Raw genomic sequence first — 23,534 nt, forward strand, 5'->3', positions numbered from 1 at the left:
GAACTGGGTGGGATCCAGAGTTTGGAGGTTACCAATGTCTTTGTTTATGAGTTCCATGATGATACGTTCCATGGCCTTGCAGACCAAGCTCGTCAGGCTAATAGGGTGACAGTTCCCAGGATCAGTGGTGGCTCCCCCTTTGTGGAGTGGGATAACTGTTGCTGTACGCATTCAGGGGACACAAGGCCTGATGTGAGGCTTTGATCGAACATGGTGCTTAGGTGGGGAGCCAGTTCATTCTGAAAGTTCATACACATAAAGGAGAGACCCAGAATTTATGTAATGGCAATACTAGGTAATATATAGGATAAGGAATACAGTGGGGAATTGTGGTGGTGGCTAAAAGAGGACTGGTCATGGCTGGGTAGCAGTTAGCCTTATGGGAAGCATCCTTCCAGGAATAGAAAAAAAAAAAAAAAACAGCCTTGCATAAAAATGTAGTAAAAAAGAAATAAATGCAACAAAGCTAGGAAAATGACAATGACAAGTCACTTAATTTACTTTCTCTAAAAATGATTTATAACATAACCTTGATTAACAATGCTATGTACACAACTAAAATGCCCACTGAGCATACTAACATGAAAAAAAGTTTGGTAAATGCAAAAACTGTAGTTATTTCCAAGTTATTTTTTTTCTAAAAGGAAGAGTCTGGTTAGCATATAGTAGTCATTATATTATTTTACTAACATACAGTGGATATTTGGTCCATGCAGCTTGTGTAAACAATAAAATGGTGTGATTATTATTATGCAATAGTCTTTGTTGCTTTTAGAACTAGGACAGTTAAGGAAAAAGTGAAAAATTTTGCAAATGTAACATTCTTTACAACACTAAAAGCACAGATAAACTGTTTTAGAGTTACATACACAAAGTTATGATAAATATGTAGTATAGGCTCTGTATATGCTTTCAAGGACATAAATCAGGAGTCCTATTTGTCAAAAATAGTACTCCTTCCATCACATTTTACAGTGTGATACTGCTTTGGTTTTATGCTTTCTGAAACCGAATATGCATTTTATATTCGTTTTAAATGTTTTACATTATAATGGTGCCTCATATCTTTTCTCAGATTAAACTTTGCCCCACAAACTCCACAAACATACAGGTGACTATCCATATGTTGTTGTAGTTCCTCACTGTTTGTGAATATCTCAAAACAGACTTGGCATATGGTCTGGCCAGCTGACAAATGAGATGTCATATGGCGAACATGGTCATGCTTTCTGAAATTTCCCTGCTCACAGATGGGGCAAATGTATCTAGCCATCCCTTTGTGCATATCATTGTGAAGTCGCAGCTGACGCTCCCTTAAAAACTGTTTTCCACAAATCTGGCAAACAAACTGTTTCTCCTTTGTATGAACAGTATAATGCTCTCTTAGATGGCACCGTTGGTAAAACCCCTTGCTACAAATGTTACAAAAATGCTTTCTTCTGTGGTCTTTTTCGTGATCTTCTGCAGCAGCACTTTTGAATATATCTTGCTCCATGCAATGTGGCATGTGATCCATAAAAAGAGATTCTGTTTCAAAACGCTGCCCACAATGTGGACAACGATAGGGGCATGCCACGTGCTTATATATTTGGCTCTTTAACAAGCTCTTAGTTTTAAAATTACTACCTGTGTCTTCTGGCATGCTTGAAATGCCAGTCTTTTTTATTGCACTGAATCTTTCTACAAATTGTTCAGCACTGCTGATTCTACATGCATTTTTGGGGTCTTCATTTCCATAACCATTCACTGCTAAATCCTGTGGTTCACCACATGTCTCTGCATGTTCCTGCAACTGCCTACCTTTAACCAGAATTTGGCCACATTTACCACAAGCACATATACTTCCAATGTGACTAGATATATAGTGAGAAGACAGGTCATCTTCTGGCAGAGCCATACCACACAGCTCACAAGACTGATTGATTAAAACTTTACTGGTGTTATCTACATTCCTTTCATCTACATTGTCTCTTTCTTTACTATCTGACTTGTTGGGAAACTCTATTTTCATGCTTTCTTCTACACTCTTTCCAGAAACCTCTTCATCAGCATAAAATTCAAACTGATGTTCATGTTCATCCTCTTCCTCATCATCATCTTCAAAGTCCTCATTTTCTGCTGAATCATCACTGTCATTATTAGGGACCTTAACAACATTAATATCAGAGAGATCTGCAGCTGGTACATCCTCTGGCTCAACCTTAATAACCACTGCATTCTTCTCTTCAGATATATCATTGTCCTTACTCAGTCTTTCAGTTACTGAATGGTTATTTAAACTGTTTTCTGTCAATGTGATTTGCGCTTCTGTAATCCGATTTTTGCCTCTCAAATATCGCCCTGCTCGAGCTAGAGAAGATATGGAAACCAGTGACTCAGATTTATTAAGGTCAGTCTTTTCAGTGCAGTCGGCCTTTAATTTCTGAAAGGAATGTGCATTTGTGCACGTTAACATGTGTTCATCCAACAACTTTTCACAGCTGAATACAAATCCACAGCCATCACAGGTGTAACTTTTTCCAAAACGCCGTGCTACTCTCTCCTTGGGATTAGGAGCCTTTGGCCCACTATGCTTTTTACATAAATCATAAGGTTGATCATGAAATTTCCCAGCATGTAAAACTGCTTCCTCTGGTTCTTGGCTTGACACAGCTTTTACCATGAGACTTTGCTCTGGACACCATCTACTTGTGCCCTCTACATTTACTGTCCTTTTGTCCTCATACATTCGCACACCAAATATCATTTTGTTACTAAGATTACTTAAAAATGAAGAGAAATACTTTATATTAGTACTGTCTGTATCTCTTATTTCATCTAGGGATTCAGGAATGTAATACAGTTGTAAGTAAGCCATTGCAGCTTTGAATTCCTCAAAGTTTGAAGGTGCTGTCATTATTTTTCCGAGATACATAAACTGTAAAATAAGGTCAAAATATTCTGCACTTATTTTCATATTACTTAGATTGAGCTGCTCCGTTATGTGCTGATGGTTTATGAATATCATCCTAAAATAAGAGCTGCAAGCAGCCAACACTGCCTTGTGGGCACGGAAATAAATATCATTAATTGCAATGCAACAGTCACATAGAAACCCCCATTCTCTCTGACTGTGTAGCTGTAGGAGAACATAGTCACTGTGGTTTGGTCTTGGCATCTTCTAAGAAATTATAGCCCTATGAAGAAAAAAAAAAAACTTTTAAGAACATTTTCAAGTAGTCTGCTAATAAATAATAAAATAATTGGAAATTGTCCATTTATACAAACACTACAATACATTTACATTACATCGAAGGTCATCATGTGAACCATAAAACAGTGTCAAAATTGCAGACAGTCACTTTTCCTGTGTCATTCTCAGTGTAGTGATACTAATTAAATCTTAAGAATAAAAGAAATATTTATATATATGTGTGTGTGTGTGTGTGTGTGTGTGTGTGTGTGTGTGTGTGTGTGTGTGCATGTATATACACACACACACACATACACACAGCTAACTCTACAGAGTCCGAAAATTATATTAGAATTAAAACAGAAGCACTTAAGTAGACTGCAAAAATATACGTATGGCCAAAAACAAAATTGCAAAGTTGCAGCTGACTAACCACTTAGACCAGGAATGTCCAACAGGTAGACCTACGACCACTATCTGGCTTACGGAGGCATTTTTTCTGACTCTCAGTATGTCCTGTAACAAACTCTATTGAATGGACAAATACATGCTGGACATGGTAATGTGATCCCCTACACCTGTGGGAGTATGGCAAGTGGTCCCCGAGCTAAAAAGTCTGCATATCCCTGATTTAGACATACCCACTCACAGCCCACAGATTCAAAACAAAAGAGTATAGCAATCAATTTTCTAAATGTCTTCGCATTTTATTTTCTATGTATCCAGAACCCTGGCTGCTCAGTCAGCAGTATATACAGGAAGAAGCTGGTTCACTTACTAGGTCTGGGCAACACCTCATCAGGTTACATATTTCCCCGTCAAATGACTTCCATTCTCATTACTGATTTATGGCCACTAAAACTATATAACTAAATTCCAGCAACCCTAACGTTTAACCTCACTTTGTATCTGGGCAATGACATCTTTCAAAATAACTCATTTGCTGTAATCCATACTTCTAAGTGCATCTTAACAGATGATAGTTATCTCTACTCTGTAACTTGCAGATGTACAAATTTAACTGATGGTCTCAAGTAGAAGGGAAACAGCCATTCGGTTGAAGACCACTCTTTTGAAGATGGATCATCTGCACTTATATCACCAAACTGTAATCCTTCTAAGGTTGCTGCATCCCCTTCCCTGAGATGAGGCCATCTCAGAGTTCATTATGCTTTAGTGTTGGAGGAGGTCTCCATCTGCAAGGAGGTATGAGAGGCACGAAAGGCCTTACAATACACAAAAACAGGATCAAAGTTTTTTTTTTCTGAAGTACTACTCAGTGGTCTAATCAACTGTGAGCTCTTCAGAGAAGTACTATAGCCATACAGTTATTAGAAATCAGATTTCTTAATCCAGTGCACTTAGGGTAACTATGTACTGCAATTTTGTTTACTTTATTTTGCTTATTTTCTACCTTTTGTACTAATTACAGAAATGATTTTATTTCATTTTTGTATTACTTTCTGTTATTTCTACTGTCACTTGTAATCCTTACTGAACATAATGTTTTTGATTTGCAAATGTGCTGCTTCTTGGTCTCCCAGAAAGAGTGGCAGAGATATGGGCCAAGTTAAAAAAATGCAATAGATCAAACAATAAAAAATATGCTGGGCTCCAAATAATAATGTGGAAAATGAATTGTTCAGTCTGGTAATGTGTGCTGTAATGCAACACCCCTCACAAGCACACAGTATGGACTATATTGTAGCACACTGGGTACTGGTTGCCACTGTACAGGCAAACTTACATTTGGCAGTATTCTAAAAGATCAGGTAGCACTGCAGAGGTATCCAGCACAACATCTACACCACACCAATCTCTTCACTGCAGCATGTCCTCATGACTGGCATAGGTTTGAGGACAGATCTCCTTGAAAATACATGTAGCATTCCACCACATACACTGTGCAGAACAGGTTTTTATATGCAAAAATGGGTAATACAATTTGCAAATACTACATGATAATGAACTGCTTTACTTGCTCCTGGCATTGTCTGCCACATTCTGAGCCCACTGAAAATACAGGCAGTACACCTCCCCACACACAAAGTTTGGAATATTTCTCTCTGTGCTATAAATAGTTAATAAAATTTGCAAGCACTTCCTGGAGTAGTCTGACATGTCTGAGCCCAACATAGAGCCCAGTGCTGACTCTTAAGCAGTCCAACAGCACACAAACATCTGTTCACGGTTAGAAACTGCAGCACCACCTGTATGTCAACTGTGGTACTTCAGGCATAGAAGCATTTATTTGTAATGCACATTTCAGTCTCTGCACTGCTGACCTTGCTTTGAGGTACAATGATCAATACAATGAAGGGCAACTTATAAATTATCATGTTATCACCAGTCTAAACTCATCTCAAAATTTGGGTCAGTGATGGTTGCACAGTTTATAGATCAGGTGCATCATTAATTCCACCCATGAGGAATTCTGTGATTTCTCATTTGCATACTTAGCAAAGCAGAATCATTGCACACTACTTCTGCAGCTGCCCATGGTTAGGCATGCTCCTAACGCTGAGAGTAATGAAGAAAAGAAAATGGATGACTTGCTCTACTTTGTTCTGTAGATTCAGAAAGAATACTGGTAAGTGGATAGCCTGATTTAAAGTAAGTTCTGATACCACCTTAGGCATAAAAGATGGGTTTTCTTCTGAGGGTGACCCTATCCCTGTAGAAGACAGTGAAAAGTTCTTTACACATGACGGCTTGTAGTTCAGAAACTCTCCTAGCTGATATAACAGCTACAAAAAAGGTGGTCTTTCAGGTGAGCATTTTTAGAGAGGCAGTGGCAGCAGGTTGAAAAAAAGCAAGGTCAAATTTTTCTAACACATAATTTAGATCCCATGCCGGAACAGTATTCCTTCTGTGTAGCCTCCAGTGAATCAACCTTTTTAGATAAAGTTTTATGTGGGGGTGCAAGAAGATAGGTGAAGTACAGTGGAGGAAAGCTAATATGACAGATGCATGTACCTTAATGCTGGAATAGGAAAGCCCTTGTCTAAAGAGACCTGATAGATACTGTAAGACTAAGTTAATTTCGGCCATGAGCTTTTGCTGACACACCAGGTGGAAAATCTTTTCTATTTTGCCAGGTATGATTTCTTGGTTTTGGACCTCCTTGCTTCCCTTAGAATGAGTAGTATGTCCTTGGGATGGGATGCATTCCTTGGTGTCAAAACACAATCTTCCAGGCTGTTAACTTCAGACTGGCTAGGTGTGGGTGGGAGACTGATCCCTTGGCTTGGATTAAGAGATCTACTTTCTGCAGTAGTATTCAGAATCTCCCTTGCTGAGTGTTAGGAGGAGGGAGAACCAGTGTTCTCTGCCAGAAGGGGCCACTATGATTATGCTGGGTTTGTTCACCCTGATTTCTGTCAGTACCAAGGGATCTGGGGTACGGGTGGTAATGCATACAGGAACCAGTTTGTCCACGTGAAGGAGAATGTATCTATTTTCTATGCTCCTATTTGTTGTATTCTGGAGCAGAACGGCTGTAGTTGCTAGTTGTGGTGAGATGCAAAGAAGTCTACTGAGGGGGAACCCCCACTGTATGGCTAGGTCCAGGAAGACCTCTCTCTTCATCATCCATTCACTGGGATCTAGGATGCCCCTGCTTAGAGAATCTGCCAGGGTATTGTTCTGACCCAGAATATAAGAAGCTATGAAGGTTAGCCCTACTTCTTGAGCCAGCATTCAAATTTTTCTGGAAAGGCTGCACAGAGAGTAAGACAAAGCTCCTCCTTGCTTGTCTATCAACTGTGGTGTTGTCTATAGAGATTGGTAGCTTCCCTGGGTTTAAGTTCTGTTGTAAAGCTTTTCTGGTCAGGCAGACTGCTAGTAGCTTATTCCGATTTCTGTGCAACTTTCTCTGTCAAGGGGACCACATACCCTGTACTTTTAGGAACCTAACTGGGTCCCCTCAAGCTATGCCCTGAACTGTCTCCTTCTGGTAAAGAGAAATTTGCCCTGGGGTTCCTCTGTGTGGTGCTCTTCCACTACAGGAGTTCCTTTTTCAGGTAAGGAAGGATAGGCAGTAAGGATTCCAAGGGTTGGGAATGCTGTTCCCAAGCATTTTTCAGGAACAACTGAAGTATCCTCATGTGTAACTTTGCAAGTGGGATCATAAGATTAGAGGATGCCATGTACCCCAGTATCCTCAGGCAGTGATGAGTTGCTCTGTAAGCAGACAGGTCAGATAGCCTATAGTTCTGCTGTTTTATTTTCATAATTCTAGGACTCACAACTGTAATGTCAAAATTACTTTTCTGTTTAAATTTGGATATTGCTGAAGTATGGCTTTTTTTAAAACACCTTTATTAAATTATCACAAGACATAAACGTACATTAACAGAAAAGAAAACAAATGATGCTAACATTTTTCCATTTAAATACAATATACATCACATATATTTTCTTTGATACTATTAGCAGTTCAACATTAGAAAAAAAACTGCTGAATGCCTGCATTCCCTTAAACCTCACTCCTCCTCCTCCTGTACATTATTATGCATGTATTGTTCATACAATATCCATTTACTTCTACACAATTTGCTCATTCCCTTTTCTAAAGATCTTTATTCCAGTTCTTTTACCTCTTTTATAATATTTAATATCTCAAATATAGCTGGTGCATACTTTGATTTCCATTTTTCAGTTACTGCTTTTTTGGCAGTCAGCAGAATTAAACTTAATAAGGCCTTTTTCTTGGCAATTCAGATTCTGTATCCAAGTTCAAAACAATTATTTCCTTACTTACAACCATTTGTTCACCTAATATTTCTGATACAGTACTCCACAGGGATTTTTTAAAAATCTGCTAAATCATTACACATATGTTCCCAGTTACATCTTTTTCTCCATAACACCTCCAACATTTGCTATCTACCTGAGGAAAAATTCTTTGCAGTCTGCTTGGGGTATAAAAATCCATATGCAAACACTTCCAAGTAAAGATCCTAAACCTTCTGGACTTGGTTGCATACTTGGGAGCCATACACATCTTCCAATTGTTTTCTTGTAAACTGCTTTTTCAGTCTCGCTTCCCAATCCTTTCTAACCTCATCTGATTGCTTCTTATAGTTAACATGCAATATTTTATATGCCCTGCTAATTACCCCCTTTTAAACATGTGCATCTGTTCTAGATTCAACTAAAAACTCTACCAGAGCAGCTCTTTCACTTAAAATTCCCCTCTCAGTACTCTTCCAAGATATTGGCGCTTCCCCTCCTTTTAAAATAGTGTTAAACAAAAGCTTCCAGATCTTTATCACTTTCTTCCCTCCTAATTTCAAAACTTCCAGAGGAATAACATAACATCTGTTCCAGGAGGCTTCCCTGAAGATTGATTATACATCACTGTTTTTATCTCATCGCCTCCAATCTTAACTGACAGTTAAGCCTCATCTACCTCTAACCTTGGCATAATTAAGTCTTCCATAAGTATTTCCATTTGTACTTGATTTCCACATTTCTCTGCTTTATACAAATTTTCATAACATTTCTGGAACTTCTCTAAAACCTCTACAGGATCTCTGGTTACTTTTCTTGTTATAGGTTCCCTAAATTTGGCAACAACCCTTTCAACGTTCTATTGCTTAAGTCATTGTGCTAAAATATTTTGTACTCTTGAGTTATCAAAAAGTAGTTGCTTGACTGCAATCTTTCTAAACTCCTGTGTATTATCCAGATATTCCCTTATTTTCTCTTTAGCATTCTGCATTTGATCCTTCTCTTGTTCTGCAAGACTACCCTTATTCTGGAATACTTTAACCTTTATCAGCCCCTAAGTAATTTCTGTTAGCTCTTACCCATATCTCTTTTTCTTTTATTTTGACCCTATTTTTAAACTCCATTTTCATTTTATCCTAGTCACTAGCTATAATGTCTGAAGATATTTCTGTCTTCCCTAATAACTCTCAAATGATTTCTACTATCCATTCCTTAAATTCCTCTCTTTTTATCGGGTAGGTGGGAAACACCAGTGTCTTATTTTTATTTCATTACGCTGCATTTCTATCTTAGTTTTTATGAGTGCATGATCAGAAAGTTATTGGATGTGTGTTGAAGCTTTCAATTAAATGTGCATGCTCCTGTGAAATATAATTTATATCTAATCTAGCCCAGTTATTGTACCTTGGGGAATAATATGTCATTCTGTCCAAGTTCCTACTACTGAATTCATGTCTTCCAGACTGAATATTTTTGTAAATCTCTTCAGAAATCTACCCTGTTTTCTTACATTGTTTCTTCTAGGCACCCTGATACATCCTCAATATTGCAAATGGAATTCCAGTCCTCAACAATAATTAATATTCTCTCCTGAAATTTCTTAAGCTCCATAATAGCAGTTTTCAGTAGAATACAAATGCATGCCATTGTAATCCTCCTCACTTGCCAATAGCCCCTTACTACCAGAAATCTACCATTTTTTCCTTTTTCCCCTCATCTATCACTACTGGTGTTTCACTAGCAATTAGTATAATTACTCCCTTTTTTTCTCTGTCCCTGATATTCTAATGAATATCCATTCTGAAATCCTTTCTTTGTCAAATTCACATGCTCATTTCTTTCCAAAAGTGTTTCCTGTAGCATTGCTATTTGCATGCCATATTTCTTAATAAAATTCAATACTATTTTCTTTTTATCTAAACCTGTAAGGCCATTCATGTTCAGGGATAAAATGGGCAGCATAGCCATAACAATATTTTTTTTATTTCCAGCTTTTTTACAGCTTTTGTGTTACATGCATGTACTAATGTTTGGCAGGCTGATCTTTTGAACAGCTGTTTCTTCTCGTCTCCATTTGAACCCATATAACATTTTCAAGACGTTTTATTTTAATGAAAACGTTCAAACAGAAAACAACCTTATCCCCTATTAACTTGGAACAAACACATAAAACTATGTACATCTTCAAAACACAAAGTTTAACTCTGCAGAAGGGAACAACTGCTCCAAATTGATGGCTGCACCTACAGGAATCATCTACCTTAAAATTAAGGTTACCCATGCTAAAGCACATGCTACAGCCTGTGCTCCCACTTACACTGATTGCTGTTTATTTTTTTTAAACTTCTCCCCTCCCAAATATGTAAAACATCTTGTATGTTTTCAGAAAACATTAACTTTTAATCCTAAGAAAAAGTGCACTGGCTATCCTTAAATAAATCTAAACTGTACACTGTTGTATTAACTGCATTAAAACATGAAGGCTGTTGGAGAGATTGTTACCGCTTATTCAATTCCCATAGCTTCAAAATTAATTTTTTTTACTGAACTGCTTGCCATTGTACCTTTACATTTTGCATTCCCCTCAGTAAAGAATACTCAGAATTCTGAAGATTAACTGCTTGTCTACATGGAAATGTACTCAGCCATGAGTTTTTGTAAATTCCACTCATAAAAGAATCCACAGCTGCTCTCAGCTGCACACATCTCAACTTCACTGAACATTTGCCAGTGGAAAACAAGAAAACTTTTAGTTATGTACTCACCATAACTTCAGATGTTTGGGATCCATCTCGCCTACATTCTGACTGATGGGTTCGGAGCCGATCCCTCGGCTCCGACTCGGCACGCTTATGCCAAAGAGCGAAGTCTCTTATTGGCTGAGCTTACTATATCCCAGGATGCACCACTACCAATCCCCCAGATCTAGTTTGTCCGCATACATGCACACATGCAAGCACTGTTTATATAACATCGTCAGAAGAAACAAGATAAAACAGTAGAACTCAAAACCGTTCAATCTCTTCTGATCTCCAAGGCCGGGGGAAGGAGGGTGGGTATTAGGAATGTAGGCGAGATGGATCCCAAACATCTGAAGTTATGGTGAGTACATAACTAAAAGATGTTATGTGATCCTATCTCGCCTACATTCTGACTGATGGGACAGCGTCCCTAGCACCTGAATCCTGGCTGGCTCACTGGAAAACACTCCTGAGTACTGTGGAACCAAATGATGCTCGCCCTTTAGATGCCACATCCAATTTATAGTGGGAAATGAAAGTGTGCGGATTGGACCAAGTAGCCGCAGCACAAATCTCAGAAATAGCGAGCTTGGAATGAAAAGCTATAGAAGTAGCCATAGCTCTGGTAGAGTGAGCTTTGATAGATGTTGTAAGTTGCTTATTTGAAGAGGAATAAGCCTGAGTTATACAATCTCTAATCCATTTGGAGATAGTAGCTTTTGTGATGGTTTTACCCAATTTATTGTCTGAGAAGGACACAAACAACTGGTCTGATTTACGAATTTGCTGAGTCCTGTCTAGATAGAAGCGCAATTGTCTGTGAACATCCAATTTATGGAGAGTGTATTCTGCTTCATTGGAGAATTTTGGGAAGAAAACTGGTAGCTCTAGAGATTGTTGGAGACAGAGATTAGAACAGACCTTTGGGACAAAAAGATGGGTTAGGCCTAAGTGATACTCTATCCTTGTGAAAAATCAAGTACGGTGGTTTGATAGATAGGGCTTGAAGCTCTGAAACTCTTCTTGCAGAGGTAATTGCAACTAAGAAGGCAGTTTTCCAAGACAGATATTTTAACTCACATGTAGCAGCCGGTTCGAAAGGGGAAGATGTCAATGCACGAAGCACCAAATCAAGATCCCACGGAGGTGCAGGATGAAAAACTGGGGGTCTTAACAGCCCCGCACCTTTAATGAAAGTTTTGCATAATCTGCTGCTCATCAACGGTGGATCCATGAATTCGTGAAATTTAGAGATAGCTGCCAGTTGGACTTTAATAGTAGAGACTGAAGATCCTTGATTAAACAAGGATGTTAAAAATTTCAAAACCTCTGGGATCGGGCAGTGATAGGGTCTAAGCCCTGAGTTGAGCCCAGATAGCAAACCTCTTCCACTTACTGAGGTACAATTTCTTAGTGGTGGGTTTGTGGGCCGAAGATAAAATGTGAATAACTTCCGGGTCTAAGGTGTGATTTCTGACTAAAGTCGGAAGTGGAGGAGCCAAGCTGTCAACTTCAAAGTGTGAAGGGACTGGTGTTGTCGTCCCGACTGATGAATTAGCAGATCCAGAGTTAGATCTAAAACCAAGGATCGTCCACCGCATGTTTCTTCAGGTAGGAAACCATACCTGACGAGGCCAGTGGAGCAATTAGTATCATTGTGGACCCCAATTGAGAAGCTTTCTGAATGACTTTGGAGAGAAGTGGAATTGGAGGAAAGGCATAAAGCAGCCCTGTTGGCCAAGGTTGTGCTAGAGCATCCATAGCTGCTTCCCCCTGATGTGGAGTCAAGGAGAAGAACCTTTTGCACTTTGTGTTTTGTGGTGTTGCAAACAGGTCGCAGCACGCGTCCCCATCTCCTGAAAACCTGAGCTGCTACTGTTTCGTTCAGGGACCACTCGTGAGGAGAGAGAATTGTCCTGCTTAATCTGTCTGCCAATATATTGGATTTCCCCGGAATGTGGGTCGCTACCAAGAAACGGCTGGTAGCTACAGCCCATTCCCACACCCTCATGGCCTCTCTGCAAAGGGGGTAAGATCTGGTCCCTCCTTGTTTGTTTAGATACCAGACCACCGACATGTTGTCTGTGTGGATAGCGATAATGCCCTGAGGGAGAAACTTGTGGAGGCTTGTAGGGACAGAAGTACAGCCCTCATCTCCAATACATTGATGTGGAGAAAGGTTTGTCTGGAAGCCAGGAACCCTGAACTAACCTGCCCAGACAATGCCCCCACCCTGTCTGGGAGGCATCCGTCGTCAGGGTGACCACCGGAGGGATAACAAAAGGACTTCCCTGATTCAGATTGGACGGCTGAAGCCACCAGCGAAGGTCTCGTTTGCACGTTTCTGTAATCATAATGGGGTGATTGAGGGGAAGATCCTGAAAGGACCATTGAGTCGATAATAGCCACTGAAGAATCCTCATGTGCAATCTTGCCAGAGGAACTAGGAGAACCGTGGCAGACATCGAACCTAAAAGTTGCAGGACCATCCTGGCTGGGGCCTTTGATCTTGAAAGCAGGGCTTGAACTTTGCCTTGTAAAGTTTGAATCCTTTCGGTAGGAAGAAAAACGTGCATCAATTTTGAGTCTATCTCTGCTCCTATGAACCTTATGCACTGAGAGGGCAGCAAGACAGACTTTGACCAATTGAATGTAATTCCCAGGGTAGCACCCAGGGAAATGGTGGCTTTGAGGTTTTCCATTAGTAGATGACTGGTGGTGGCAGTCAGGAGCCAGTCGTCCAGATAGGGAAACACTTGGAATCCAAGACTCCTCAGGTGAGCAGTTACTACTGCCAAACACTTGGTGAACACCCTGGGGGCTATGGTGAGACCAAAGGGCAGTGCACAAAATTGGAAATTACTGTCTCCCAGGCTGAAGCGCAGATACTTCCTGGACGCCCGATGTATCGGTATGTGATAATAGGCGTCCTTGAGATCTATGGAGCACATCCAAACATCCTTCTCCAACAATGGGAGAATGGATTGTAACGTGACCATTCGGAATTTGGATTTCGTGACGGATTGGTTTAGTCTGCTGAGATCCAATATTGGTCTCAGGTCCCCTGTCTTTTGGCACTAAAAGAACCTTGAGTAATTTCGATCCGATCTGGTCTGTGGGGACGGTTGGATGACTCCTTTTCTAGCAGCTTTAAAGCTTCTGCGGCTGCAATTTCCCTTTGACTGGGTGGTGGGTCCGGGATTTTTGGACGGGGGGTGAGTGTGTGAAGGGAAGGCTGTAACCACCGGCAATAATCCGAAGCACCCATCTGTCCTGGGTGATAGACTCCCAGGCTTTTAGGTGCTTGGCAAACGGCACCCGACTGGCTCGAGCAGCACAGCCGGGCAATCCCTCATGAAGTGTGGGAGGCTGAAGAGCCACGAAAGGACTCGCGGTCTCCAGAATTGCGGGGCCCTCTGCCGCCTCTGGACGGCGTCTCCCAGAAAAATTTCCCGTCCTCTGCCTCTGGAAGGGAATCTTCCTGCTGTTGAGGAAAAACTTACGTGATTTGCGGAACCACATCTTCCCTCCTCCTTTAGCCTTGGGATAAGGCCGAAGGGAGTGGAATAACGTGCACCTCGGCAGATAAAGTTTTTCCCTCTTGCTCACAGCGGGTAAGAGTGTCTTTAACCTTAGGTCCAAACAAAGAGGACCCATCAAAGGGAGCGTCGTGAAGGAAGACTTGAAGGTCTCCATAAAATGACACAACGGAGCCAGGCTTGTCTCCGTGAGCCACGCCTGTGCCTGCCGCTCTACCCGCCTTCGCCGCATATGAAATGAGCCTCATGGACGAGTTAGAAATTGAAGAAAGAATAGCCAACTGAGAGCTAACCGACTGGGCTAGCTGCTCAGGTAGGTTACCCGAGAGGGAATCTGACAGCTCCTTGACCAGATCCCTCTGAAGCCTGGTAAAATGTGCCAAATAATTCAGGGACCTTAAAGTAAAGGCCGCTGAAGTCAGGGTGCGCTTCCGTACCGTCCATGCTCCTAGACTCCTTATTAGGAGGATGGACGGACGTTGAAGCCTCTGCCACATCCTGTTGTGTAGCAGATGCCACCACCATGGCATCTACAGCCACGCCTTTAGTCAGGAACTCCTTCTCGGGTGGGGCAGACAAAAATTTGTTAGGGCGAAGGCACTGGTTCCACGGTATCTGGATGTTCCCACGCCTCCGACAAACCAAATCCAGGAGCTCGTCAAGGGCGGAGACACCCAGGAGGCGGAGGGCTGAGCCCCAAAGGCCTTGAGAAGCACTGACTCATCAGCAGAGGGGTTTGGATATCCAGCCGCCTCGTTGTTTGAGGATCTCTAAAATGTCTGCAAACGAGACATCATCCGAGGATGACTTGGGACCCCTCCGCATCATCAAGATCAGTGTCCGATGTAATAGACTCGGGGAGTCCACGTGCTTCCTCTTGCACGATCTCTTCCTTGGGGCTCCTCTGAAGACAATTCCGAAGAACCCTCAGGAGGAGGGAACCCCAATGGGGTAACCTCAGGCCCAGGGCTCCGCTGCCTAAGGACAGGGGAACTGCCAGACCCAGTCTCCACTCCCAGGGAAGGTGCCGGTAAAGCCGGAGAGATGGCCGAAGAAGACTTGGCCAAGGCACTCCTCATAGCTCTGAAAGCCGGACCCCCAGAATCCTGGGAGTGTCCGGTCCCCGGAGCCATGATAGCAGATGGAAGTCCCGCAGCCGAAGCACCGAGAGGGAGGCTCGGAACCGACAGCATAGGTCCCGAAACATCACCCCCGGGTCCAGCTGAAGAAGTCCGTGTACCAAACTCGGACCCGAAGGCCGGGGTTGGAGTAAGGGTCGGAGCCGACCCTAAGACCTCCACCGGCTCCAACAGCACCTGCTCCGACGGAGCCGAAGCGGTCTTAGGAGGAATGGCAATGACATGGGCATGGGTCGTCGGCTCCGAAGCCAACTGGGTCGGAACCGAAACAAATTTTTGAAAGACTGGGGACTGGAACAGTCTTTGGAGCACCCTGTCTATGTCCGAATCTGACATCCTCGATGACCTAGAGGATACTGAACGGGTTCGAGATGGCCTCTCCAACGGCCCCAAAGGGCTAGGGGACCGGCTCCGAGGCGACTCGATGACTATCGGCGCCGAAGGAATACCCAAACTAGTTTCCATCGGTGCCGAGGAGGGCTTCGGCGCCGAGGAGGAAGTGTCTGAGCGGATAACCTTCATCAGCTCCGATACCAGTGGAGCCGACGAAGGTGACCCGCCTCTCGATGCCCCAGCCATCGGCTCCAAAGCCAGAGGAGTCGAGACAGGTGGCATCGAGGCAGACCGTTCCGCCCTCGGCTCCGAAGTCCTTGGAGCCGAAGGAGAAACCTGCCTATGTCTTTTGGCGGTCGAATCCGACGGACTGGTCGGAGCCGACGCCCTTTTCTTTTTAGCAGGAGAAGGAGAGGATGCTAAAGCTTCTTCAAAGGAGGGTTTTATAAGGCCTTTTAATATGAGTTTATTTTTTCCTCTCTTGGAGGACCCTCGAGGAAAAAGCGTGACACACGCTGCAGGACTCCTGCCAATGTTTTGCACCCAAACAATAAACACAGAGAGAGTGGTCATCTGTTATAGACATTTTAAAGTTGCACTTGGTGCACTTTTCAAAGCCTGAAGGCCTAGGAACCTGAGACATTCCGGTAAATTATACAGTGAACTAGCCAAACACAGTACAAACACTGTAATTATGACAGAAAAAGAAATTCTCTGCTTTGTCCTTCTTTTTAAAGAAAAAGAAACTATCAGCAGTATAAAGGATCCGAGATCCCTAAACAGAACAGAAGTCACCTAACAACTAAAAAGACCGGGAAAGGCCTTTCCACACAAGAGGTACTCCTGGTCAATCAACACTCACAACACAAGAATTTACCAAGTAAATTTCACCAAATGCACTCTAAACACAAGATAGCTGTTAAAACAGCTTTTAGTTGAAGAATAAAGAAATTCCTGACAGAAAATTTAGTGAAAATAATCACTACTTAGCTCAGCCAGCTCGAGACCACGTCTTCACTTGTTAGCGGCAAACGAGATCTGGGGGATTGGTAGTGGTGCATCCTGGGATATAGTAAGCTCAGCCAATAAGAGACTTCGCTCTTTGGCATAAGCATGCCGAGTCGGAGCCGAGGGATCGGCTCCGAACCCATCAGTCAGAATGTAGGCGAGATAGGATCACATAACATCTAATACCTTTACAGTTGTGAGAAGCTTAACATTTTCATGGGTTTTATCATTTTGTCATATTTTTAAAGCCTACATGCTTACAAAACCACCTGTTTACAGTTCAAGCCAAGGTTAGCAATAACAGGTGGCTTAATGGCTAAGGTGTTTGCCTTACAAACACAAGGTGCAGGGTTACAGTCTCACAAGGGATAATTGGCTAGGCTTAAAATGGCTCACAAGGGCAGTTAGCTTAGTACTAAACTATGAACCTATGAACATTCACCTTGTAAAATAAAAAGAGAACATATTCTAATTCTCCATAGAATATAATCAGTGAACCTTTACACCCTACCCCCAACCTCAGCAGCCCAAGATCACAGCATATAAACATTAAACTTGCTTTTGTCCAGCTTTTTTCTTTTGTTATACAGTGAAACCTATACTTCTTGCAACTAAAAAAGTACTTGACTCCCCACACACACATTTAAAATACCTCTGACTACACACTACAGAAAACCGTTTTACTGTAAATAACATGTAGTTTAGATCATCTTTGGTCTGGTGGCAAGACTTTTCAGTGGAATAGGGAAGTTAGCATGGGTGATGGCGTTGATGGTTCTAATCTGGAAGTATCCACATCAAACCTGTACTGTATTATTTGTTTCAATGAATATGAATTGAATATTTAGTGGTCTCTCTCTCTGCAGTTTGCTTCTCAGGGCTAGTTCAGCACTTGAGTTGCAAGCCAGTCGGTTTCACAGTGGGGGTTGTTTTACTCTCTGTGAAGCTTTGTGTTTATCTGATAGCCTGAGGGGGGGGTCTATCCTTTGTTTTATACTACTGGTATAGTTACACGTCTGTGTATTTGTGCTCAGTAGCAGAGTTGTTTAGCTGGCTGTGACTTTTACAACCATCTGGACATACAAAGCTGATACAAGTATATTTTTTTGCACTTGTTCTGTTTCAGTGATAGTTAACAAAACTGGACTGCATTTATTTCTTTGTTTCATTGAATATTAATTGAATATTGGTGCTCTCTCTTTCTGAAGTTTGTTTTTTCCATCCTCCCACTCAAGTATTATTGTATTCTTAAACTTGGTGGCTTTAGAAATGCTCGCCCCTGCAGTAAATTTGTCTTTGGACACTCCTCCCAGACCCATCTAATGTGCTCACTCAACTGAGTACAGTGAGATCATTTGGGAAGGACTAACCCCATGTTTCTTTAATTTTGGAGAATCCTATCAGTCCCATTTCATCAGCTCTGTGTACTGTGTACACAGACAGCATCTGGGAAGACCAACTCCCTTAATCTTAAATTATCTTCTGTTTCCTTCCTCTTACTGTAACTATATTCTACCTACTTTATTATCTTATTTTGCTTTGTTGTGTGCTCTTAAATGTTCAAGTGCTCATATTCTGCATTTATTACTGCTTTTTAGTAGCCTGATTACATTTATCTGCTATTCTAAGCATCTTAGTTTTGGTTTTAGCACTTGTGTTTCAGGCCAGTTACTTCATATTTAAGAAGGATTTTTGTGGTCTACACTCTTGTGGACAAACCCTTATCAAAACCCTCTCTCCATACGTCTGCCAAGTATTCAGAACACTATGTCTGGACAACTCCCATCAGTTTCTCCTGCCAGCCTGGTCAACATGGGCATACTGAGACAGTGTAGCAACTGATGAATGTTCACGGACAGCCCTCTTCTCCTAACACATAATTCTTCTACTTGCAAGAATGCATCTACATCAGTAACCTGGAATCCATGCTCTCTCATGCCACAGTCAGTACTCCTGACAAAGATGAGATTGGCAGCACCAACACCACACCACCCACATCACATAGCCAAGCACAACACAGATCCACGTATGCAGAGGTCCTCAATAAAAACTTACCTAAACAACAGAGACCCCCAAAACACACTCACAAACATTCCACACACACCACCAAACACATCACACACAGCAGACAACATACCAGTGTCTCACAAACCTAACCCATAAGACATAACAATAAACCAAACATACTAGTCATTGGCGACTCAATTGTGAAACACAATGACGTCCCCCTCACCAGGCCCAACAAGGAGAAGGTCATGGTCAGTTGTCTGTCAGGTACCAGAATCTGCCATATCATGCACACACTTAAGTCTCTCAACAACAAGTACAAGTATGACTCTGTCATTGTCCATGCTGGTGTGAATGACTTGAGGTGCACCTCCCTGGACTATATGAAGAGAGACATGATAGAGCACTCAGAGTATGTGTCCCAGGCAGGTATGACCTTAGCCCAAAGCAGCATCCTACTTTCACCACGAATGATACCACAATACCAACAAAAAATAATTGACCTCAACAACTGGCTTAGTTTCTGGTGCCTTTCCAAGGGGATCCAGTACCTGTCTGCCTGGGATGACATGGTTGACGGGCCTCGATGCTTCGCCAGAGATGGCTTCCACCTGTCACCCCTGGGATTCCGGATCCTTGCCAAGGCTCTTGCCTCCCCCAATGTGCCTTTTTAGGCTATGTCCCAAAGACAAATCTTCCAACATAAAAGATCTGTCAAAAAGCAAATTGAAGGTCATGCTGCCTAACGCTAGGAGCCTTAACCTGAAAATGCACTCACTGGAGACTCTCTTCACACTGGAAGATGCTGATGTCTGTGTGGTCACGGAAACTTGTTTCAGGGCTGTGGAGACCACCCCTACCTTATCAGGCTATACCTCATTCCAGACATTCTGAGCGCAAAATGAAGTCAGAAAGACTAAAGGTGGTGGAGTCTCTATCTTCATTAAGGACAGACATATCTCCAGACTGGTTTGCCAGCATGACACACTGGAACTACTCCAGGTGCAGCTAACAGTTGGCAAGACACCCATCCAAGTTACAGCCAGCTAAAAGACCCCCCTCCATGACTCAGGAAACCCATTCCTCCTACTTGACTCCATCAAGGTACCCCTAACACTCTGATCCTTGGTGACTTCAACTTCCCCACTATAGACTGAGTGAACTGTTCCAGCACTAATGCACTCACCCAATGATTCCTTGACTTCAATTCTAATACACTAGACCAGCTCGCCTCATCCCCCAAGGAAAGATGGCACTCTGGATTTGGTTCTCACCAACATGAGTGACCGCTACACCACTCCCATAGTATGTTCTTCCCTGCTGAGATCAAATCATCAGTCTGTCTCATTTAAAGTCTCTATCTCACCCAACACCCCCACCCCCGTAACCAGGCTAAAAGACTTCCCAAATGCTGACTACAACCTCCTAAGGGAAGATACCAGTAGCTTCACACCACCGCCCCCTCAGAGGATGCAGACAACTATGCTGAACAGTGCACCAATGCAGTATACATGGACCTGTACAACTGCATGGACTCAGCCATACCCAACAGAATGAAAACCTACTCCTCAAGGAAACACAAACCTGTCAGGTGGACATCCTCTATCAACAGGCTTTACAACAAAAGAAACTGTTAAACAAGGGTAAAAAGGAACACATTCTAAATTGAAAAAACTCCCTCTTCAGCCTCAACAAGCAAATTAGATCACTAGTGAAAACCTCGAAAGCCACCTTCTCCCCAGGCCTCCGCTGAAAATTGGCTTGTTCCAAGTCGGACTTTCTCGGTTAACAAATGTTAAAAAAAAAAAAAAAAAATTTGCCAGTGAAACAAAGGGAAACCACAAAGCCTTCTTCGGTTACGTCAGGAACCTCCATGGCAAAGCCCAGGTTTGTTCTGAATTAGTACTTAACAGTACCACTTACACTAATCCTGCTGACTTAGCCAACCTGCAAGCTGATAGGTTCAGAGCAAACTTCATCCCCTACCCCCCCCGAAAAGCCCATTCAACATCCCTGATACTTGTCCTGGACCTCACATCTCTGTAGATCATGTGTCAAAGGCCCTATCCAAGGCAAAGAACACAGCTTCCATGGGACCTGACAGTATCCCAGGGTGTATTCTGCACCATCTCCAGCAAGAACTAGCTTCGCCATTGATTACCCTATTCAACCACAGCCTAAGTATAGGCTTCATTCCAGCAGAGAGTAGAACTGCCATTGTCATCCCCTTGCACAATTGTGGTGTCACTACTGACCCAGGGAATTATCGCCCCATTAGCTTGACAAGTCTGATCTGTAAAGCCATGGAGTGTATTATTATGGATCTCATAAACAATGACATAGGCAATCTCCAAGCACTTGACCCCACCCAATTCAGATTCATCAAAGGCAGATCTTGCCTGTTGAACCTGGTTGACTTCTTTGAGACTGTCACCAAGGCCCTGGATGAGAGAAAGTCAGTACATACAGCTTACCTTGACTTGGCCAAGGCCTTTGACACAATCCCCCACTCGAGCATCATCAAAAAGCTAATGCAACTTGGTGTAAATTCCTATCTCATCAGGTGGGTTCCCAACCGGCTCACCGATAGGACCCACAAGGTCAAAATAGGCATCTCCACCTCTGACAGCAGACTTGTCACTAGTGGTAATCCCTAGGGATTTGTCCTGGGACCCCTACTGATTGGTATCTACTTCTTAGAGGTGCAGCCAAAGACAAAGGGCCAGTGGCTGACCAAGTTTGCAGATGACTGTAAGTTGGGTGCTGTCATTGACTCCCCAAAAATGATGTTAACATACTGCAAGAGGATCTCACAGCAACAAATGACTGGTTCTAAAGTCACGGCCTTAAGTTAAACAGAAAAAAATGTACTATCATACCATTCAGCAAAAACATGGCCTCTACCTCCCAAGCATACACCCAGTGGTGAGAGACCTGGGTACTCAGGTTGACAACAATCTCACATTCTACCATCAGGTAGTGGCAGTGGTCAGAAAAACCTTTTACTTGGTTCATCTCATAAGTAAAGGGATTGCATCCAGAAAAAAAGGAGGTTATTACTTCTCTGTACTCGTCCCTCATTAGGCCAATAATGGAGTATAATGCCCCATACCTGCACCAACTGGAAAGGCCACAAAAATACCTCACAAACAGAATCCATGGCCTACAACACCTGTCCTATGTGGACAGGGTCAAATCACTATCACTCTACTTGGTATCGTAAAGATTGCTCAGAGGTGATCTGTGCCTTGCCTACAAGGCAATAATCGGATCCTACCATATAAGAGATGCTCCATATCCGTAATTCTAACTCCTTGCACATTACCTGCTCAAAAGACCTAAATCTAATGTACATTAACAAAATTGCTGGAGAGACAGATTTGTCTCCGAGAGGTTGCTCCATCTCTGGAATAGACTTCCCATACATGTCAGAGTACCTCGCTGACCCTCTTCAAGCGCAACTTTGAGTGGATGGGAAACCATAAATTTGTCCCAGGGGTTCCACCTGTGTCTCTCATTAACAGGGGCGACAGGTGCTGACTGAGGTTTTTTCTTTTGGGATAAACTCTTGGCTAGGCTTGTAAGGCCCCAGGGCCATTAGCCTAGTAACCTCCTATAAACCTATGATCCTATTAAATGTTTTATACAAACACTAATAAGAACAAAAATTGTTTTACTTTTTAGATTTTTAAATTTTTAGAGGACACTGCTCTAGCTCCTCTCCAGTCCATTGCACGGTGTGCTCACTACTTTGCAGGGCTAACACTCCCACTGAAAAAGACCCCTGCTACTCGTGCCCTTCAAATACAATCTTGAGATACCTGTATTTTTCCACAGTACAAAGGCATACAAGTATGTCCATCTTGTACTTGCTTCTCATGCTAAGATTAAAGTCATTCTGCATAGAGCCCTGTAAGTGGTGTCCACACCAAGCTAAGGCCAAACTCTTGACCCCCCGCTACTGATACCAAATAGTAACGGACTCAGTATCCACCTAGAATTTAACACCCATTTTGTGTTTCTAATTGTGACTGCTCAGTAATTTTTACCCCTAATCTTATCACACTACTTACTGGCTACTGCAACGACCCTGCTCAACAGCTTATTCTAAAGCAGCTAATGACCCCATAAATGAGTACAGGTACTAGTAAACCTGTCTATATTTCAAAAGAAACAATTCTAAGCTATGACACGACTTTGAGACCAACACTGTAGCACTGCTTTACTTGCCACTGATCCCCTACGAAGAAGTATACATGCCCCTATATCAGAATATTAAAGAAAATATTAAACTAACTTGCCTATTTCTTGTCTTCAACTACACTGGCTGCAAGCAAAACCCAGCTTCTCTGACTGGTTACTGAAGGCCCAAGTCTTAATGAACAGGTTCCTACCTGCTCCATTCGCCCTCTCTCACCTCTGCCCACTCCGTTCCCCTACCCTACCCCCAATTACCACCCACCACCACTTATCCTAACTTTATACTTTAACCACAATTCATCAACCCCCACCCACAATCACTTAACATCCAACATATTTACACACCCAGTTATATAATCCACACTACCTCACCAAAACTCCATTTACCAGTCCCCTGTATAATTTATCTCACCATATACACCCCTCTTTCCTCTAAACATAAACATTCTCCTGCAGTTCTACCTTTTAATCCCCTGCACAATTACCTTTCCTATTTTAGTCTCACTACTAATTCCCACAGCTGCCCTTATCTACTGGACTCCTCTACTCACATAGTCACAACAATAATACCTTAAACACGAACCAATTTCCTCAAACATCTTAATACCACAAATTTCACCTCTACCTTATATCCTACATCAGTTACTCTATAAAATGCCCA

General features: G+C 42.4%; 1 protein-coding gene across 2 annotated transcripts in view; it reads right to left on the bottom strand.

The window, feature by feature from the left end:
* Positions 1–665: 665 nt before the first annotated feature.
* Positions 666–23,534, bottom strand: part of ZBTB1 (zinc finger and BTB domain containing 1) — a 145,401-nt gene continuing 122,532 nt past the window's right edge. For both annotated transcript variants that reach the window (XM_044074380.1, XM_044074381.1), the window contains exon 2: positions 666–3,176. In XM_044074380.1, coding sequence (XP_043930315.1) covers positions 1,022–3,157 — 2,136 coding nt within the window. In that variant the 5' untranslated portion in view covers positions 3,158–3,176 and the 3' untranslated portion in view covers positions 666–1,021. The remainder of the gene's footprint in view (positions 3,177–23,534) is intronic.

This window comes from Protopterus annectens, chromosome 6.part0, assembly GCF_019279795.1.
Source record: "Protopterus annectens isolate FY-2018-M chromosome 6.part0, PAN1.0, whole genome shotgun sequence".
Classification (NCBI taxonomy): Eukaryota; Metazoa; Chordata; order Ceratodontiformes; family Protopteridae; genus Protopterus; species Protopterus annectens.